Genomic DNA, 17,667 nt, shown 5'->3' on the forward strand with positions numbered 1-17,667 from the left:
TCTGGCTCTTTGGTTTTGGTTCAGGTAGTGAGACTGAGCCCCATGGCAGGCTCCACACTCAGCATGTAGTCTGCTTGAGATTCTTTCTCCCTCTTCCTCACCCTCTTTTCCCACTCATGCTCTCTACATACATACATTCATACATATACACATACATACCACTCAATCTGGAGGTAAAAATAATCAAGGATGGAGTATAAGGAAATCTATGATGCAAAAGCTTAAGGGCAAGGGAGACTAGAAAGAATTTAAGAGAGCAGTAGCTCCTGAGGTTTTCCTACATATAACGAAGCTGAACACCTCAACTGAGCATGGCGCCTGCTCTATGACAACTTCCACGTTGTTTCTACACCAAGACAATCCAAGACAATCCTATACTTGATAGTGAGCCAAGTTTATTTTTATCTATTTCTTTCTTTTTATCCCCATATCCCACTCATTGCTCCCACAAGCAGCTGTAATGCCTTTAAGGTATAAGTCTGCATTTCCAAGTGTTCTTGTCAAATGTTTTGTGTACATGCATTTTTAATGTACATAAACTGTACTGTCATAAACCTCATTCAATCTCTAACATCTTCCCACTCAGCATTATACGCTGCTCTAAGCCAATGTCCCTAAGTGCTACCCAGTAGAGGCTGGCACACCTATCTTACCTGCCCTGTCTTCCTGCCATCTCCAAAAATCAATATGCAGGTTGTCTCCAGCCCTCAACCACCACACAGGGTCCCATGTATATTTTCATACATGCCTTCTGCTTGTCTGTCCTAGGTTTAAGTAAAAATGCAGGCCAGGCTGTGACTTCAGGCCTCTGTCACTGCTCCAGGTCAGCCACCTCCTACCTTGATGTTCTTGACAAAGGGAGAAAAATATCCAACATGAGGGGTTTTTTTTTTTTTTTTGTTTTTTGCTAGTAGCAAGTTTTATTCTAGGCAACTGCAAATCATCAAAGGAGACATTCACATATAGGACCCAGGAGCCCAGTCCCATCTCCCCAAACAGTGGGGCAGGCATTCAACACTCCTAAGAAGCATTTTTGTGCTTTTTCTCCATCATCTCTGAACAGTCAATCCCAGAACTAATTTGAAAAATGTGTAATCTACACAATCTCAAGAAACAACTGGTGTAATAAGAACAAACTCCAATTCCCACTGGAACAAGTCAGACAACTGTAAGTAACAAAATAGTCTTCTACCCTGGGTGGCTGCAGAAACCAGCAAGGACCATGTTGGAAGAGGATTATGGTGAAAAACCTAGATTCCCAAGCAGCAGCATGCTCTGGGCTCCGTCACAAGACTCTTCATTCCCAGCAGGGATTCTGAGGTCTACCTCTACCATTCTCCTCCTCTTGCTCCTCTAGATTCAGTTAGCCCCTTGTGAGCAAAGACCCCCCACAAAAGAGGGAGCTCAGCACTCTGCCACCTGATCTCTGACCTTACTAAGTGTGGGTGGGCTAAAAGACCCCCATAAACAAATCCCTCCTAGAGGGTAGGCCCAGTCCCCATGTTAGGAACAACTTCTACAACACTGGAAATTTTTAAAAAACAAGGATCAAGACTTTTTTTTTTTTTAAATCAACTAAACTCTAATTCCAAAAAAGTTTCCTCAGAACAGGGTAAGCAGTCATTTAAATTATTTCTTCTACTTGTTTTTAACAAAGAGACTACAAAAGAAAAGGAAAGAGAAGGTTAGGTCCCAGAACTCTCCCACACACCTGGTTTCTCCACTGGCCCAACCCAACCTCACAGGAAGACCTAAAATGCTGGGACAGGACCTGGAACCAGCCACCAGTCCCTGGAGGGTCAGAGCCCACCGCAGCCCGCCACGAGCATCAGCCATGATGGGAAAACCAGAGCTTTGAAGGTGCCAGAGACGACAAGCTCCACAGCAGGGAGAGATGGCAGGGAGAGGAGTGGCCCTGGACTCCTCCTCTTCCACAGTTTTCAGGAGAGCCTCTGGGCTTGGCCTGGTGCTTGGCCAAGGGAAGGCAATCAAAGCGACTCTTCTCAGGAAAAAGTCCCTGACTCTGCACAGTGTCTCTTTGGGGGGACCAATGCCAGCCCCTTCTGCACCCCCCGGGACCGACGAGGGGCTGGCACCCTTAAAGCAGGCCATTGGGTCTCCCAGGCTCCAGAGCCAGCCCTCCCCGCTCCCGCTGGTGGATCTTCTGGTGCTGCAGAAGGTGCTGCTTCTGGACAAAGCTCTTCTCACACTCTGAGCAGCTGTAGGGCCGTTCTCCCGTGTGGATACGCTGGTGCCGCACTAGATCAGATGGGTGGCTGAAGCTCTTGCCACAGTAACCGCAGATGAGGGAACTCCGGCTTTTCCTCCAAGGGATGTGGCCGGGCAGGGCAACCAGGCTGTTAGGTGAGAACCTCTCCTGGACATAGTGGCCAGCACTAGGCCCCTCCTGCAGGTGGCAGCGCTGGTGGGTTACCAGGCTCACCCTGCAGCTGAAGCTCCTCATGCACACATCACATTGATGAAGCTTTGTCCTCTTGGACTGGGGCTTCAGTTGTGGCCTGGGTCTAAGGCTCTCCTCTGGCTCCGAGGCTGTGTAAGTCCCCCACCCTGAGTGGGTCTGCAGATGCGTAGCTAGCTGCTGCTTATAATGGAAGCTGATCTCGCACTCAGAACATTCATAGGGACCAGAGGTGTCCCTCTTCAGCTTTAGGCCCTGCCCACATTCCTGACCCAGCTGCACCTGCCTACTAGATTTCTGCTTCGGGGGACAGCTCAGAGTTCTGCCACTGCTAGAATCTCTACTGCCCTCAGTGGGATCCTCCAGATTAGTGTCCCCGGAGCTCGAATCCAAGAGGATAGAACCACCCTGACCATCCCAGAGTTCAGCATGCTCTGGGCTCAGGAAAGCCTGCTCTTCAGCAATGCCTGAGAACTCTCCAGGAAGATCCGCAGAGCCTTCCTGAGTGTACTGTATCTCCTGCTTGATCAGAACCCCTTCTGCTGCCGAGAGAAAGACCAACAAAAAACATCACATTCTAGCACCTTCGGTTTCTTCAGAGCTAAACAAACATCTGTGAATTTCAGAAGGGCTCAAATCAAAGTGCCCCAGAATTAAGGGGATCAGGACAATTTGGAGAAGACGACTGGGTTCTAAGACTTGAAAAACCAAACCTATATTCAGGTAGAGAAATCTGAATAGATTACTTTTCTAGAACAATGTTATAAATGGTAATTCTCTAAGCTTGTTCATAAATTTATACTCCATTCCTGTGAAAAATGACAAAATATACTATAACTAATTTAAGAGTGTTAAAGTAATAAATATGAATTATTTTAAAAAATCAACCACTCTTAAACCTAATATTCATTCATGTACCCAGTCCATTTTCCTGCACATCCCCCCCCCAAATAGCTGACTTATAAATGCTCTGCATGCCTCTCACCCAGACAGCTCCACTCCTAATATCTGACCAATCCTATCCTCAACCTCGACGGTTTTCACTAGAGCTATTATGTACTCTACTCTGTATAGTAGAGAGGCATGAGGTAGAATATAGTCACAACACTTAACACTTAAGGATTCTCCACAGCAGTAATAACTGAAGACGCACATCTAATTAGATGAACTAACGAAAATTATAAAGAAATCTAAAATAATATCAGATGAGGTTGCTGATAATCAGCATTTGGCAGTTTAGCAGTTGGAAAACTTGCTATATTCAATAAAAAGTATAATATATATATATATATATATATATATATTTAAAAAAAGAAAGAAAGCTCATTATAGGCTGTAGGGAGAGGGATGGAATATTCTGGATCCACTTACCTGGGTGGACATCACCAGGGCCTTCCTCCTCTAAGTCACCCAGCATCCCTGCACCCAATTCTGCTTCTCCTTCTGGCTGGCCAAGGACCTCTGGGTTGGAATAAGCACAGTGTGAGCCCAGGAGAGAGTAAAAGCTCACTGCACACTGGTCAACTGCCAATGAACACGGTAATCAATGTCAGGGCTGATATTAAAAGTTCAAAAGATTAAAAGGCCACTGCTCTTCCCACTTTCCCACCAGTGGCAGCTTGGGACAACTGGAAAATTATAGCCAGTTCGAAAAATCTATTCAGTCAGCTGCCTTCAGTGCTCCTTCATTAGTCACTGTGGCTCAGGCAGTCAGGCTGCAGAAATCCACTCCCCTTCTCCCCCACCCTGCCCTCACTTGTACACGGTCTCAAGTGCTGCCTCCTTTCAGCATATCTAACTTCATCTAGGCTGACACACTGCAAGGCAAAGCAGGCACCATTATCCCCAGCTGGGACAGACAAGCAAGCAGCCACTAGCAGAGCACAGAACTCAGCCCAGGTCATGCAGTCCCCTCTGACCCATCTGCTCCACACTCTGCTCCAGTTACACTGGCCTTTTTGACACAACTCTATGGACTTCAGTTTGAAAATATTTTGTCAGGGGCGCCTAGGTGGCTCAGCAGGCTAAGCGTCTGACTTTTGGTTTTGGTTCAGGTCATGATCTCAGGGTCATGAGATCAAGCCCCAAGTCAGGCTCTGCACTCAGCTAGGAGTCTGCTTGTCCCTCTCCCTTTGCTCCTCTTTCTGCTCTCTAATAAATGAATAAAATCTTAAAAAAAAGGGCAGCCCCGGTGGCGCAGCGGTTTAGCGCCGCCTGCAGCCTGGGGTTTGATCCTGGGGACCCTGGATTGAGTACCACATCAGGCTCCCTGCATGGAGCCTGCTTCTCCCTCTGCCTGTGCCTCTGCCTCTCTCTCTCTCTCTGTGTGTGTTTCTATGAATAAATAAATAAAAGCTTTAAAAAAATTTTTTTTGTCTACCAAAACCTACTTAATAATAGCTAATATTTTATATATAAGAATGTGTATCTATTAAGCAGCACTTCTAATTAACACAAAATAGACACTGAGCTCACAGGGACTGAATAGAATTCCAGCCAAATGCCAAGAAAAAAATTTGGTTAGCCTATGCTGCCTGGCTCATCTCAGATAACAAAGGATTTCTTTGTCACACAGTTTTAGGTATGAAAAACAGCATGAGGAACCCTGGCCACATTATACCATAATGATGACATCTTCTCTATTAGTAAATATTATCAAGAACTATGTGACCATAGACAAGAAATATAAAATACTCAACACCAAGACCTTTCCAAAAATCTTTATGGATTCCCATTTCTTTTCTTTTTCCTTTTTCAAATTTTTTATTTAAATTCGAGTTAGTAACATATAGCATAATACTGTTGTTTTTTTTTTTTAGATTTATTTGTTTGTTTATTAAGACTTTATTTATTTATTCATGAAAGACGGGGCGGGGGGGAAGAGGCAGAGACACAGGCAGAGGGAGAAGGAGGCTCCTTGCAGGGAGCCCAACATGGGTGGTACTAAACCGCTGAACCACCCGGGCTGCCCATAATATTGTTTTCAGGAGTAGGATTTAGTGATTCATCACTTACATTTAACACTCAGTATTCAACACAACAAGTGCCCTCCTGGGCAGTCCCAGTGGCTCAGCGGTCTAGCACTGCCTTCAGCCCCGGGATCAAGTCCCACGTCAGGCTCCCTGCGTGGAGCCTGCTTCTCCCTCTGCCTGTGTCTCTGCCTCTCTCTCTCTCTCATGAATAAATAAATAAAAAAAAATTTTTTTTTTAAAAGTGTCCTCCTTAATGCCTGTCATACATCTAGCCTAACACCTAACCTATCTCCCTCCATCAACTCTATTTGTTCTCTACTGTTAAGTGTCTCTTACGTTCTCTCTCTCTTTTTTGGAGACTCCCATTTCTCAACCCAGCACGGACCAACAGATCAGCCAAAGCCACCTAGAACTATAGGTGTAGTCCGAGTCACAAGCTACTTGGCCAGGGATGTAAAGATACCTGAAAGAGAATTCCCAGGAGAAAAGTGCTACTTACTCAGAGAGACCAGAGTCTCATAGTTGCTCTTCATCACATTTCTGTAGAGCTCTTTCTGCCAGTCATCCAGATTCTCCCACTCCTGCTCTGAGAAACAGACTCCATCATTTTCAAGTGACCTGGACACCTGAAATCACAAATAGTACACAATGAATGCCTCCAGTCGTAGCCACAAGGGAAATGCCAGCAATTCATAATCTTAAATAATAAAGGGCTTGGATCCCCATCTAGTCTGACTCTTAACCCCCAAGGGGACTGACTACCTTTGGAACTTCTCCATTGCTGCCCGGCGGCAGCCGCAACACCCAAAAGTTGCTGTTCCTCAGCAGGTTCTCCATGTTCTCCAGCCGCCTCTGCAGCAGCCCGTACTCCTGCAGCAGGGTTCCCAGCACGGCCCACTTGCCCTCCAGCTGGTTCCCAAACTCCACAGCCGTCTTCTCACAGTTTGCCAGCTTCTTCTCAGCCGTCCCCGTCCGCCCCTCCAGGCTCTGTAGCCGGGCAGACTGGGCCTCCATCTTCTTCTCCACAGCTTGGATGGCAGCCACCACAGTCCAGAGAGAGAGCTCTGTAGTCTGCGGGTAAGAGCTTTTCTCTGTCGCTTGTGGGGGTGGCGTGGAAGAAGTCAAAGGTGTGGAACGGCGTTTCCTCCTGTGCTGAATGAAGAATCAGACCCAGTGTCAGTCAGTGTCAGTTCCAAATGTAAGGAAAGAAAACAATGGGTCCAAGAGTCATTAGAGCTACCTAGTTTCTACCTTAAAAAAAAAAAAAAAAGGTTTGTCCCACAAAGGTGAAATCATATTACACATAACATCTTATTATCTGCACTTCACACTTGACATTATTCTATAGTCTCTAAAACCAACAAAGACAATTCCTCAGCAAGACCTACTACAGGGCTCAACTCATTTACCTTTGCACCTGAGCAGCTAGTACAATGGATGACACCGACTAAATCCTTCATAAATGTTTATGGGTGTGATTTGATGAAGCCCACTGACATTTTCCTTACATGGTTCATTTTCATGATCTGTCCCTAACCAGGAAAACCACTACAGCTGAAGCTCAACATTAGTAAAGTCAACATATGGGAAGTCTCCCCACAGCCCCTGCTGACCCCATTTATATGCCATACACTTTCTTCAAGGCAGCTGCTCTATCCACAAGGACGACACTGAGAGGAAATAGCTTTGAAAGAATTGCAGTGGCAAGGACTTAGGGTCTGGAAAAAGGGACAAAATGAACATAAGTAGCACAGAAATGAACATGTAAGCTTGGCCATGACCGACTCTAGTTACTCAACTCAGTTCTTATTGAATATGTGGGTTTAAAGCCTAATTGTGCCCCCTAAAAAAAGACTTAAAAGCTTAATGTAAAAAATAAATACAAATGAAACAAACAGGACATGCGACCTTTGGAGAGGCTCATTTTGTCCCATATTCTGCTTTTCACTTTCAGTGGCTCATCTAGCTTTCTGGAGCCTCCCCCTGCCTTTCTGAGGTCTGGCATTTTCTTGCTTGCTTAGCACTCTGTGCAAACAGGAAGGTGAGTCAAGATCTGAGCACTGAATAATTCCTCTCCTCTTCCACATAGCAAAAGGCTGAAAAGAGGTGCTTTTTGTTTTGAACTACCTATCGAGATGGAAACAATTCAAATGTCCATCGACTGGTGAATCGATAAACTATGTTCCATCCATATGCTTTGTGATGAATTTTGTCGCCCCCCCCCAAAAAAAGTTGAAGTCTCCACCCCCACTATTTCAGAATGTGATCTGATCTGGAGAGAAGAATCTTTACAGAGGCAATCAAATTAAATTAGGTCATCAGATGGGCTATAATCAAATATGATGTGGTATCCTTATAAAATAGGGGAGATCTGGACAGACACAGATGTACACTTAGGGAAAATGATGTAGAGACACACATAGGAAGAACCACCCCATGACAATGGAGGTAGAGGTCGGAGTTCTGTTGCCACAAGCCAAGAAAATGCATGAGGGGCCACCAGAAGCTAAGAGAAAAGCCTGGAACAGATTCTCTGTCATGGTAGTCCTCAGAAGGCACCAAGTCTGTGGACACCTTGATTTCAGACTTCCAGACTCCAGAACTGTAAAACAATACACCTCTATTGTGTAAGCCCCAATTTGCAATACTTTGATAGAAAAGCCTTAGAGTACTAATACACCATATAATAAAATACCATTATATTATTAACACATTAAAGCTAATTCTACGTTAGTGATAAAAAGGGAACAAACTACTGATACACCTAACAACATGGATCTCAAAATCATGCTACATCAAAGCAAGACACAAAATGCCACTTGACATGACATTCAGGAAAGGCAAGACTCAGACGCCTGGGTGGCTCAGTGGTTGAGCAGCTGCCTTCAGCTCAGGTCGTGATCCTGGAGTCCCGGGATCAAGTCCCAAATCCGGCTCCCCATGGGGAGCCTGCTTCTCCCTCTGCCTATATCTCTGCCGAGGTCTCTGCCTCTGTGTGTCTGTCATGAATAAATAAAATCTTTAAAAAAAAAAAAAAACTTAAAAAAGGGGGGAGGGGGACACACCTGGGTGGCTCAGTGGCTGAGCATCTGCTTTTGACTCAGGGCGTGATCCCAGAGTTCCGGGATCAAGTCCTACATCGGGCTTCCAGCATGAAGGCTGCTTATCCCTCTGCCTATATCTCTGCCTCTCTCTCTCTCTCTCATGAATAAATAAAATCTTAAAAAAAAAAAGGAAAGGTAAAACTATAAGGACAGAAATCAGATCAGAGGTTGCTAAGGGCTGGGGTTGGAGCAAGGAGAGTGAATGCAAAGAACACTTTCTGGGATGATGGAAATATTCTCTAACTGGTAACATGATGATGGCTGCACATTTGTCAAAACTCAATTATATGCCTGAAGGCTGAATTTTACTCTATGTACAAAAATTACCTCAATAAGCACAACTTAAGAATATAGATACAGAGTATAGATCAAAGAAAATGTTAGCTGCCATGAACGATGCCATAAGCAAAAGTACAAAAAAACATGAGAATAGAAATAGAGTATGAAGGGGAAAAAAAATAATAACCCCAAACAAAACTGCAAACTAAGTAATTATGAGAGCAGAAATGCAGGTGGTTGGGGCACCTGGGTGGCTCAGTTGGTTAAGCATCTGCCTTAGCTCAGATCAAGATCCCAGGGTCCTGGGATTGAGCTCCTTGATGACTGGGGAGACTGCTTCTCTCTCCTCCCCACTCAAACTCTCTCTTGCTATCTCTCTCAAATAGAAGAAATGCAGGTGGTCAAGAAGTAGTCAGAGTACAAATACAACCAAGGGAAACCACTTTTTACCTACCAGGTCGACACACTTGAAAATGAGGGTTAAGGAAATACATTTGGAGCTGTCTAGAATATAAAACTGGGTACTTTTTTTTTTTAACTGGGCAGTTTTATAACACTCCTAGAGGGAATGAAAAATACTACAAATATTATGGAAGAAAATCTCAGGGACGCCCAGGTTGCTCAATGGTTAAGCACCTGCCTTGAGCTCAGGGCGTGATCCTGGAGTCCTGAGGTCGAGTCCCATTATCAGGCTTCCTGCATGGAGTCTGCTTCTCCTCTGCCTGTCTGTGTGTCTGTGTGTGTGTGTGTGTGTCTCATGAATAAATAAAGTCTTAAAAAAAAAAAGAAAATCTCATAAAAGTCACTCAAGGATCCCTGGGTGGCTCAGTTTAGCGTCTACCTTCGGCCCAGGGCAGGATCCTGGAGTCCCGAAATCGAGTCTCACATCGGGCTCCCTGAGTGGAACCTGCTTCTCCCTCTGCCTGTGTCTCTGCCTGTCTCTCTCTCTGTGTCACTCATGAATAAATAAAATCTTAAAAAAAAAACAAAAAACTAGCAATCCCACTCATGGTATTCTCTTATAAAACCAAGTGGTATTATTTACTGACATTCATACAAAGATGATTACTGGTAATAGTCTTTGGAATAGTTAAAGCCTGGAAATAATCTAGAGGACTATTCATAAAGGAATGGTTAAATAAACTATGGCACAATCAAAAATGACACTATACTACCTTTAAAAATGAGTTAGACCTATACATATGGTTTGGAAGAGTTTTTCATCATACCCTACTAGCTAAAAATCCAACTTTTAGGGAAATATATTTATTATGATCCCACTTTCCTAAACAGAAAATTTATGAGTATATGTTTGTTTCAGCCCACAGAAAGGTCTAGAAAGATATTCACCAAACTAAATTGTTAATATGACATCCTCAGGGAGAGGAGAGGAAGAGATTTTAATCTTTCCTTGTAAACTATTGCTTGACTTCTTCAATAAACATGTATTTTTTCATAATTTATTTTTTACATAAATTCCATTATTTAAGAATATTCCTGATCGCAGTGAAAAATACAAAAAGTGCCTTACACTGCCCATGCTTCTGGATTTTCTGGGGCATTTCTGTTTGGGTATTCTATCATACTGTCAGATCAAGTATACAATGGGCCTGCATCTGAAACCTGTTGCCATTACGTATAAGACCGGTACCTGTACCTAAGGAAACTTCAATCTGCTTGAGTGAAACACAAAACAAATGACATTGTTTTTAAAGATTTTATTTATTTATTCATGAGAAACAGAGAGAAAAGCAAAGACAAAGGCAGAGGGAGAAGCAGGGTCCCTGCGGAGCACCTGATGTGGGAATCAATCCCGGGACCCAAGGATCACAACCCAAGCCGAAGACCCAAGTCAAACACAGAAGCTCAACCACTGAGCCACCCAGGAGCCCCAGAACAAGTAACATTCTAAAGTGGCATCTATCTGAGGTTGACCAGATAATATTTAAGAGGTCACCTCCAACTGAGATACCATGACTTTTTTTTTTAAAGATTTTATTTATTTTTTCATGAGAATACACAGAGAGGAGAGAGGTAGAGACACAGGCAAAGGGAGAGAAGCAGGCTCCATGCAGGGAGCCTGCTGTGGGACTCGATCCCGGGTCTCAAGATCACACCCTGGACTGAAGGTGGCACTAAACCACTGAGCCACAGGGGCTGCCCAATACCATGACTTTTTAATACTGAATAGTTTAAAAAGAAAAACTTAATACATAAGATGTATAAGGTACTGGCAACAAATCTCCAGTAACTACCACTCAGTTATATAAATACTGCCTCTGAGGTCCTTTGTACGACCCCCTAAAGTAACTACTATTCTGAACTTAAATTTTCACTAATAATTGTCTTTTTTTACATTATCACCAATTTTTTTTCCCAAAACAATACATGTTCTTTAGCTTTGCCTATCTTAGGACTTTATATAAATGGAATCCAGGGACGTCTGGGTGGCTCAACGGTTTAGCACCTGCCTTTGGCCCAGGGCATGATCCCGGAGTCCCAGGATCGAGTCCCGCATCTCTTCCTATGTCTCTGCCTCTCTGTTGTCTCTCATGAATAAATAAATAATATCTTTAAAAAAAAAATGGAGAGATCCCTGGGTAGCTCAGCGGTTTAGCACTGTCTTCAGCCCAGGACATGATCCTGAAGACCCGGGATCAAATCCCACGTCGGGCTCCCTGCATGGAGCCTGCTTCTCCCTCTGCCTCTCTCTCTCTGTCTGTCATGAATAAATAAAATCTTAAAAAAAAAAAAAAAAAAAGAAAGGAATCCTTATTCAATCCTTATTCCACAACTCCTCGAAATATCCTATTGTAGCAGATGGCTGTAATTTTCACTTCTTAATATTGCAGTGTGACCATACCATTTACTTTTCCATTCCATTAATGATGTGTCTCCATCTTTGTCTTCACAAACAGAGCCACAGTGAACAAGACTGTACGTGGCTCCTAGTAGCATAGGTAAGTTTCCCGAGGATATAGTCCCAGGAAGGAATTGTTGGCTAATAGGGTATATACACATCTTGGACTTCAATAAATAATACCAAATGTTTTCTAAAGTAGCTGTATCAATTTCCTCCTGTCAGAAGTATGTTAAGTATTCTGGATGTTCCCCAACTATATCAACACTTGGTACTGTCAGACTAAAATTGTTCCTCCAGTAGGTCTGAAATATGTCATCATGGTTTCCAGCTACACTTTCCTTGATTACAATGACAAAGGTAACCATCTTTTCAATGTTTATTGTCCATTCAAATTCCTTCAGTGAATTACCTGCTCAAGTCTTCTAACCATTTATCTTTTGGGTTATCGAACTTCCTATCTCAGAATTTCTCTGAAAATTCTAGGTACAAATCTTTATCCACACTATACACACTGTAAACATTTTCTCCTTACTTGTGCATTTTAAAAAATCACCTCATTGGGCAGCCCGGTGGCTCAGCGGTAGACACTCAGCTCAGAGAGAACGAGAGGCAGAGACACAGGCAGAGGGAGAAGCAGGGTCCATGCAGGGAGCCCGATGTAGGACGTGGGACTCAATCCCAGGTCTCCAGGATCACACCCTGGGCCAAAGGTGGCGCTAAACTGCCGTGCCACCCGGGCTGCTCAAGAATCTGCAATTGAAGAAGGGTTTGTCAAGGACAGTTTTTTTTTTTTACTCCACTCCACGTCAAATGGAGCAAATAACTGGCAGGGGGCTCTGGAAAACACATGAGGGATCCCAAGCCCCATGGAGATATTCTGTTCAAGAGCCCTACCTAAGGTCCCAGTCAACAGTCAGCATCAACTGCCAGAACACATTCTCATTTCTAACGAGACTCTTTTACTCTCATTTTTTCTTCATTAATCTCTCTATAATGGCGTACCTTAGAAACATTGCAAATTTAGGGCAGCCAGGTGGCTCAGCGGTTTAGCACTGCCTTTAGCCCAGGGTGTGATCCTGGAGACCTGGGATGAGTCCCACATCGAGTTCCCTGCATGGAGCCTGCTTCTCCCTCTCCCTGTGTCTCTGCCTCTCTTTCTGTGTCTCTCATGAATAAATAAATAAAATCTTAAAAAAAAAAAAAAACATTGCAAATTTAGTTCCAGAATACCACAATAAAGCAAATATCATAATGAAGTAAAATTTTGGTTTCCCAGTGCATATAAATCTACACTATACTGTAATTTAAGTAAACAATAGCATTATTTCTAGTAGAACCATGAGAGACTCCTAACTCTGGGAAACAAAGAGTTGCAGAAGGGGAGGGGGGATGGGGGATGGGATAACTGGGTGATGGGCACTAAGGAGGGCACTTGATGGGATGAACACTGGGTGTTAGACTATATGCTGGCAAACTGAATTTAAATAAAATATTTTTGGGGCTGCCTGGGTGGCTTAGCAGTTGAGCGTCTGCTTTTGGCTCAGGGCATGATCCTGGAGTCCCAGGATCAAGTCCCACATCAGGCTCCCTGCATGGAGCCTGCTTCTCCCTCTGCCTGTATCTCTGCCTCTCTGTGTGTGTGCGCGCGTGTGTGTCTCATGAATAAATAAAGAAAATCTTAAAAAAAAAATACTGTATTGCAAAAAAAAAAAAAAGGCTAACCATCACCTGAGTTTTTAGCAAATCATAATTACTGGTCACAGAACAATGTAACAAATACAACAATAATGAAAAACTTTAAAATACTGTAAGAATTGCCATTGTGTGACACAAAGTGAGCAAATGCTGTTGGAAAAATGGAAGCTGAGGGATCCCTGGGTGGCTCAGCGGTTTAGCGCCTACCTTTGGCCCAGGGCATGATCCTGGAGTCCCTAGATTGAGTCCGATTTCGGGCTCCCTGCATGGAGTCTGCTTCTCCCTCTGCCTGTGTCTTTGCCTCTGTGTGTCTCTCATGAATAAATAAAATCTTAAAAAAAAAAAAAGGAATAATGGAAGCTGAGACGTGACATGGTTGCCACAAACCTTCAATTTGTAAGAAAATACAGTATTCTGCATTCAGTATTGAGCAAAGCTCAATTGAGGTATGCTATACACTGGTATTATATGTTGACAGATATATGGATAAAAAAATCTGTATCTGTGCTGTCCAACAGCCACTAGAAACATATGGCTACTTAAATCTATATTAATTATAATTTAAAAAAATAAAATAATTAAAATAAATAAATAAAAAATTATAATTGAATTAAATTCAGTTCCTCAGCCATACTACCTACATTTCAAGTGCTTAATAGCCATAATAGCCATGTAGTTCTAGTGACTATTTGAACAGTGCAAAGCAGAATATTTCCATAACCTCAGAAAGTTCTATCGGATGCATTACAGCCTAATTACTTTTTGGCTTGATAAAAACTAAGGTTTTGTTACAGTCTTCTACTATGAGAGTTTTCCTTATAGTTCTTTCAGTTTCGTTTTACATATTTTTAAGCTATGTAATTAGTTGCAAAATATTAAAAATGTCGTATCAAGGTGGTTAACTGAGTCTCACCACTATTAAAAATAGTAGCCCTCCAACTCCAGCAATATTAATATAGGTGAGGAAATTTCAGATTCTTTTATGTTTAACTGTTTCTGTAGCTTAGTCTTTTATTTTTTTTAATTTATTTATTTATTCATGAGAGACCTAGCAAGGGGCAGAGACCTAGGCAGAGGGAAAAGCAGGCTTCCTGCAGAGACTCCAATGCAGGACTCAATCCCCACCCAGGTTCACACCTTGGAACCCTTGAGTGGAGCTGAGCGGAAAGGCAGACACTCAACCGCTGAGCCACCCAGGCATCCCTGTAGCTTTTGTCTTTTAGTTGTATCTCTTACAAAACATATAGCAGGATTTTTTTTCCATTCTGACAACCTTTTGCTTTTTACTTAGAACATTTAATCCATTTACATTTATTGTAATTGTTGGTATATTTTAATTTACTTTTTACCTTTCTTGTACTATTTATTCTATTTTCATTGTCTTTCTCACCTTCTTTTAGGTGATTTCTCTTATTCTATTATTTCCCCTTCTAACTTGTAGCTTTTCTTTTCTTTTTTTTATGATAGTCACAGAGAGAGAGAGAAGCAGAGACACAGGCAGAGGGAGAAGCAGGCTCCATGCACCGGGAGCAGGACGTGGGATTCGATCCCGGGTCTCCAGGAACGTGCCCTGGGCCAAAGGCAGGCGCCAAACCGCTGCGCCACCCAGGGATCCCTCCCCTTATAACTTGTAAGCTTTCTAGCCAAGACTATAAAGTCTTTTAGCAAGTATCCCAGTATTACAGGAAGCATACTTATAAAGACCTTCAAACAACTGAATTCTGATCTCCTGTTTTTACATCAACGCTGCGTGTATTTTAATTTGCTTTTGTTTTTAACCTCACGAAAGATTATTAGTTTCCCTCAATGTTCAGATTTACCCATTTCCACAGATCGCCATACATTCTTGCATTTTCAGACTTTCCATTGGGAATAGTTTCCGTTTACCCGAAGTATATCCTTTACATTTTCCTGCTCCTAGGTGGACCAATCAGTTAAACCAGTAACCCTTTATTTAGGCTCAGGTCACGATCTCAGGGTCAGGAGCTGGAGCCCCGCTTCCGGCTCCATGGTGGGCGTGGAGCCTGCTTAACGTTTTCTTTCTCCCTCTGCCCCTCCCCCACCCCCACCGCTCGCTCGCTCTCCCAAAAAAGACTTTCTGCCCCTCCCCCTCTCTTGGGCTCTTAAAAAAAAAATCTCTCCCTCTCCCTCAACGCTCGCGCTCTGTCGCTTAAAAAAAAAAAAGTCTCTCCCTCTCCTCCTGCCCCTCCTCCCGCCCTCTCACCTTTTTTTTCTCTCACCTCTTAAAAAAAAAACCCACAACTCTCCCTCTTCCTCTGCCCCTCCCCCAGCTCGTGTGCGCGCGCTCTCAAAAAAAAAAAACAAACAACCCCCCCCACACACACACACACACAAACAAAACACGAAACAAGCCTCGGAGAAGTTTCTCGGCGACGGTGTGTGGCGCCGGCGCTCGGGCCCGAAGAGGAAGGAGCCCGAGAGGGGGAAGACAGAGCTTTGGGGGCGTGGGAGGGGGGCGGCGTTCGTCAGCAGCAGCCGGGGGAGTCCCGAGACCCCCAGCACCACGGGAGTCCGGACCTCGAAGCCCCGCCCTGGCCAGGAGCTCCGCCATCCCGAACGCGGCCGCGACCCGTGCCGGGGGGACCCTTACCCGAGCAGGCGCCGACTCCGCCATGGCTGCCAGTCGCCCCTCAACACCCGAGCCCCGTCTGATACCCCTCTCGCTGCGCGCCGGTCCGCTGGGCACCCCCTACCCCACCTCCAAGCCGCCACCAGTGCCGTGTTGATACAAGGTGCATTGTGGGAGTTCGGCCCTCCCGCGCCAAGAGCGGCTCCAGCGGCTCGTCCTAACCCCGCGGGATTTCGAGACCGCCTCCAGGCGGCAGGAGGATGAACAGCAGCTCGGCGCTCGGGCCAGAGGGCTTGGTTCCTCCAAGTCAAGGCTGATTCAGACTCCAAGGCAAACGCTGGCCTTTGTGTGTCTTCTAGGTGCGCAGCGCTCCGCGAGGTGCTCTGAAAGAATAAAAAATGTATAAAAATCAGAGATTGCTCTGAGGGAAGAATAAATTTAGTTGGGGAAAGGAGATGTGGCCCCAAATGGCATGTCGTTTTATTCCACTAGGTCAGCTGTTACTTGGCTTTCTAGAAACTAGAAAGCCACATCAACTTTCCACATCAACAGCGGTGGTCAAGGTTCCTAGACCAACTCACTGTGTCCTTTGAATTATGGTAATCAGGGCAGCCCGAGTGGCTCAGCGGTTTAGTGCTGCCTTCAGCCCAGGGTGTGATCCTGGAGACCTGGGATCCAGTCCCACATCCAGCTCCCTGCATGGAGCCTGCTTCTCCCTCTGCCTGTGTCTCTGCCTCTGTGTGTGTGTGTTTCTCATGAATAAATAAGTAAAAAGTCTTAAAAAAAAAAATCCAAGATAGCCCTGATTTCAAATGTTTAATCCAGCCCACATGTTACTGTTGGATGATGAGTTTGGAATTTTGATTTAGAAAGCATGGTTGCATTTCCATTTGATCACCCCATACAAAACACTACCGCAACCATACTTGCCTAATTTGTACCACATGGTCTCGATAGAGATAGGCAATGAACTTCCACTTTGAATTGCAGTCTCAAAGCGCTTCCTCAGAGAACTAAACCCAAGATCAACAGACTGGCTCCTTCTTAGCATGCAGGGCTCAGTTCAGACTTTTCCTCCTCAGAGAGACATTCCCTGTCCATCCTGGCTACCGCCCAACTCCCTTCTCCATCCCAACACTCCATCTTGACACCCTGATAGACATTTTCACAGCATTATCACTAACCAAAATGACTTCATTGTTTTATTAGTTTATATGGTAATTATGTGTCTTTTTTTTTTTAAAGTTTTTTTTTTTTTTAATTTATTTATTCATAGAGACACAGCTAGAGAGAGAGGCAGAGACACAGGCAGAGGGAGAAGCAGGCTCCATGCAGGGAGCCCGATGTGGGACTCAATCCCGGGGCCTCAAGATCACATCCTCGGCCAAAGGCAGGCACCAAACTACTGGGCCACCGGGGCTGCCCAATTATGTGTCTTTTTTACTAAAAATGTCCCTCCATGGTATACACCATTTCTTGCACACAGAGGTGCCTATAAATATGTCTGAATGATTGAATGGCAAATCAGAGAATAAGGATAGGTAAAGTCACCTCCAAGAGAAGGCATGATGTCCATGGCAATCAGATCAGCAGGAGACTGACTGAATCATGAACACATCTAAAGAAAGGGTGGGTCAAGCTGAGGAAACCAATCAGCCATTGAGATATGTCTAGGGTCTGATTGACTTTCTCAGACCAATAAAAACTTACTGTCAGACACAGAAAAAAATGTATCATGACTGTGG

The 17,667-nt window shown here is 44.2% G+C and overlaps 1 protein-coding gene across 5 annotated transcripts; it reads right to left on the reverse strand.

Moving 5' to 3' along the window:
• On the reverse strand, positions 1–16,081 carry ZNF212 (zinc finger protein 212). Of its 5 annotated transcripts, XM_055335257.1 has the most exons (6): positions 15,944–16,080; positions 12,191–12,387; positions 6,151–6,543; positions 5,891–6,017; positions 3,791–3,880; positions 1–2,961 (listed from the first exon to the last, which is right to left on the reverse strand). In XM_055335257.1, the coding sequence occupies exons 3-6, from the start codon at positions 6,403–6,405 to the stop codon at positions 2,099–2,101; spliced, it is 1,335 nt and encodes a 444-aa protein (XP_055191232.1). In that variant the 5' UTR covers positions 6,406–6,543; positions 12,191–12,387; positions 15,944–16,080; the 3' UTR covers positions 1–2,098. The 5 variants fall into 5 exon arrangements, with proteins under 5 accessions (XP_055191232.1, XP_055191230.1, XP_055191227.1 ...); XM_055335255.1 differs by lacking the exon at positions 12,191–12,387 and having other exon boundaries at positions 1–2,958; positions 15,944–16,081; XM_055335252.1 differs by lacking the exon at positions 12,191–12,387 and having other exon boundaries at positions 15,944–16,081.
• Positions 16,082–17,667: the final 1,586 nt, after the last annotated feature.

The sequence above is a fragment of the Nyctereutes procyonoides genome, unplaced genomic scaffold (assembly GCF_905146905.1).
Source record: "Nyctereutes procyonoides isolate TBG_1078 unplaced genomic scaffold, NYPRO_anot_genome, whole genome shotgun sequence".
NCBI lineage: Eukaryota > Metazoa > Chordata > Mammalia > Carnivora > Canidae > Nyctereutes > Nyctereutes procyonoides.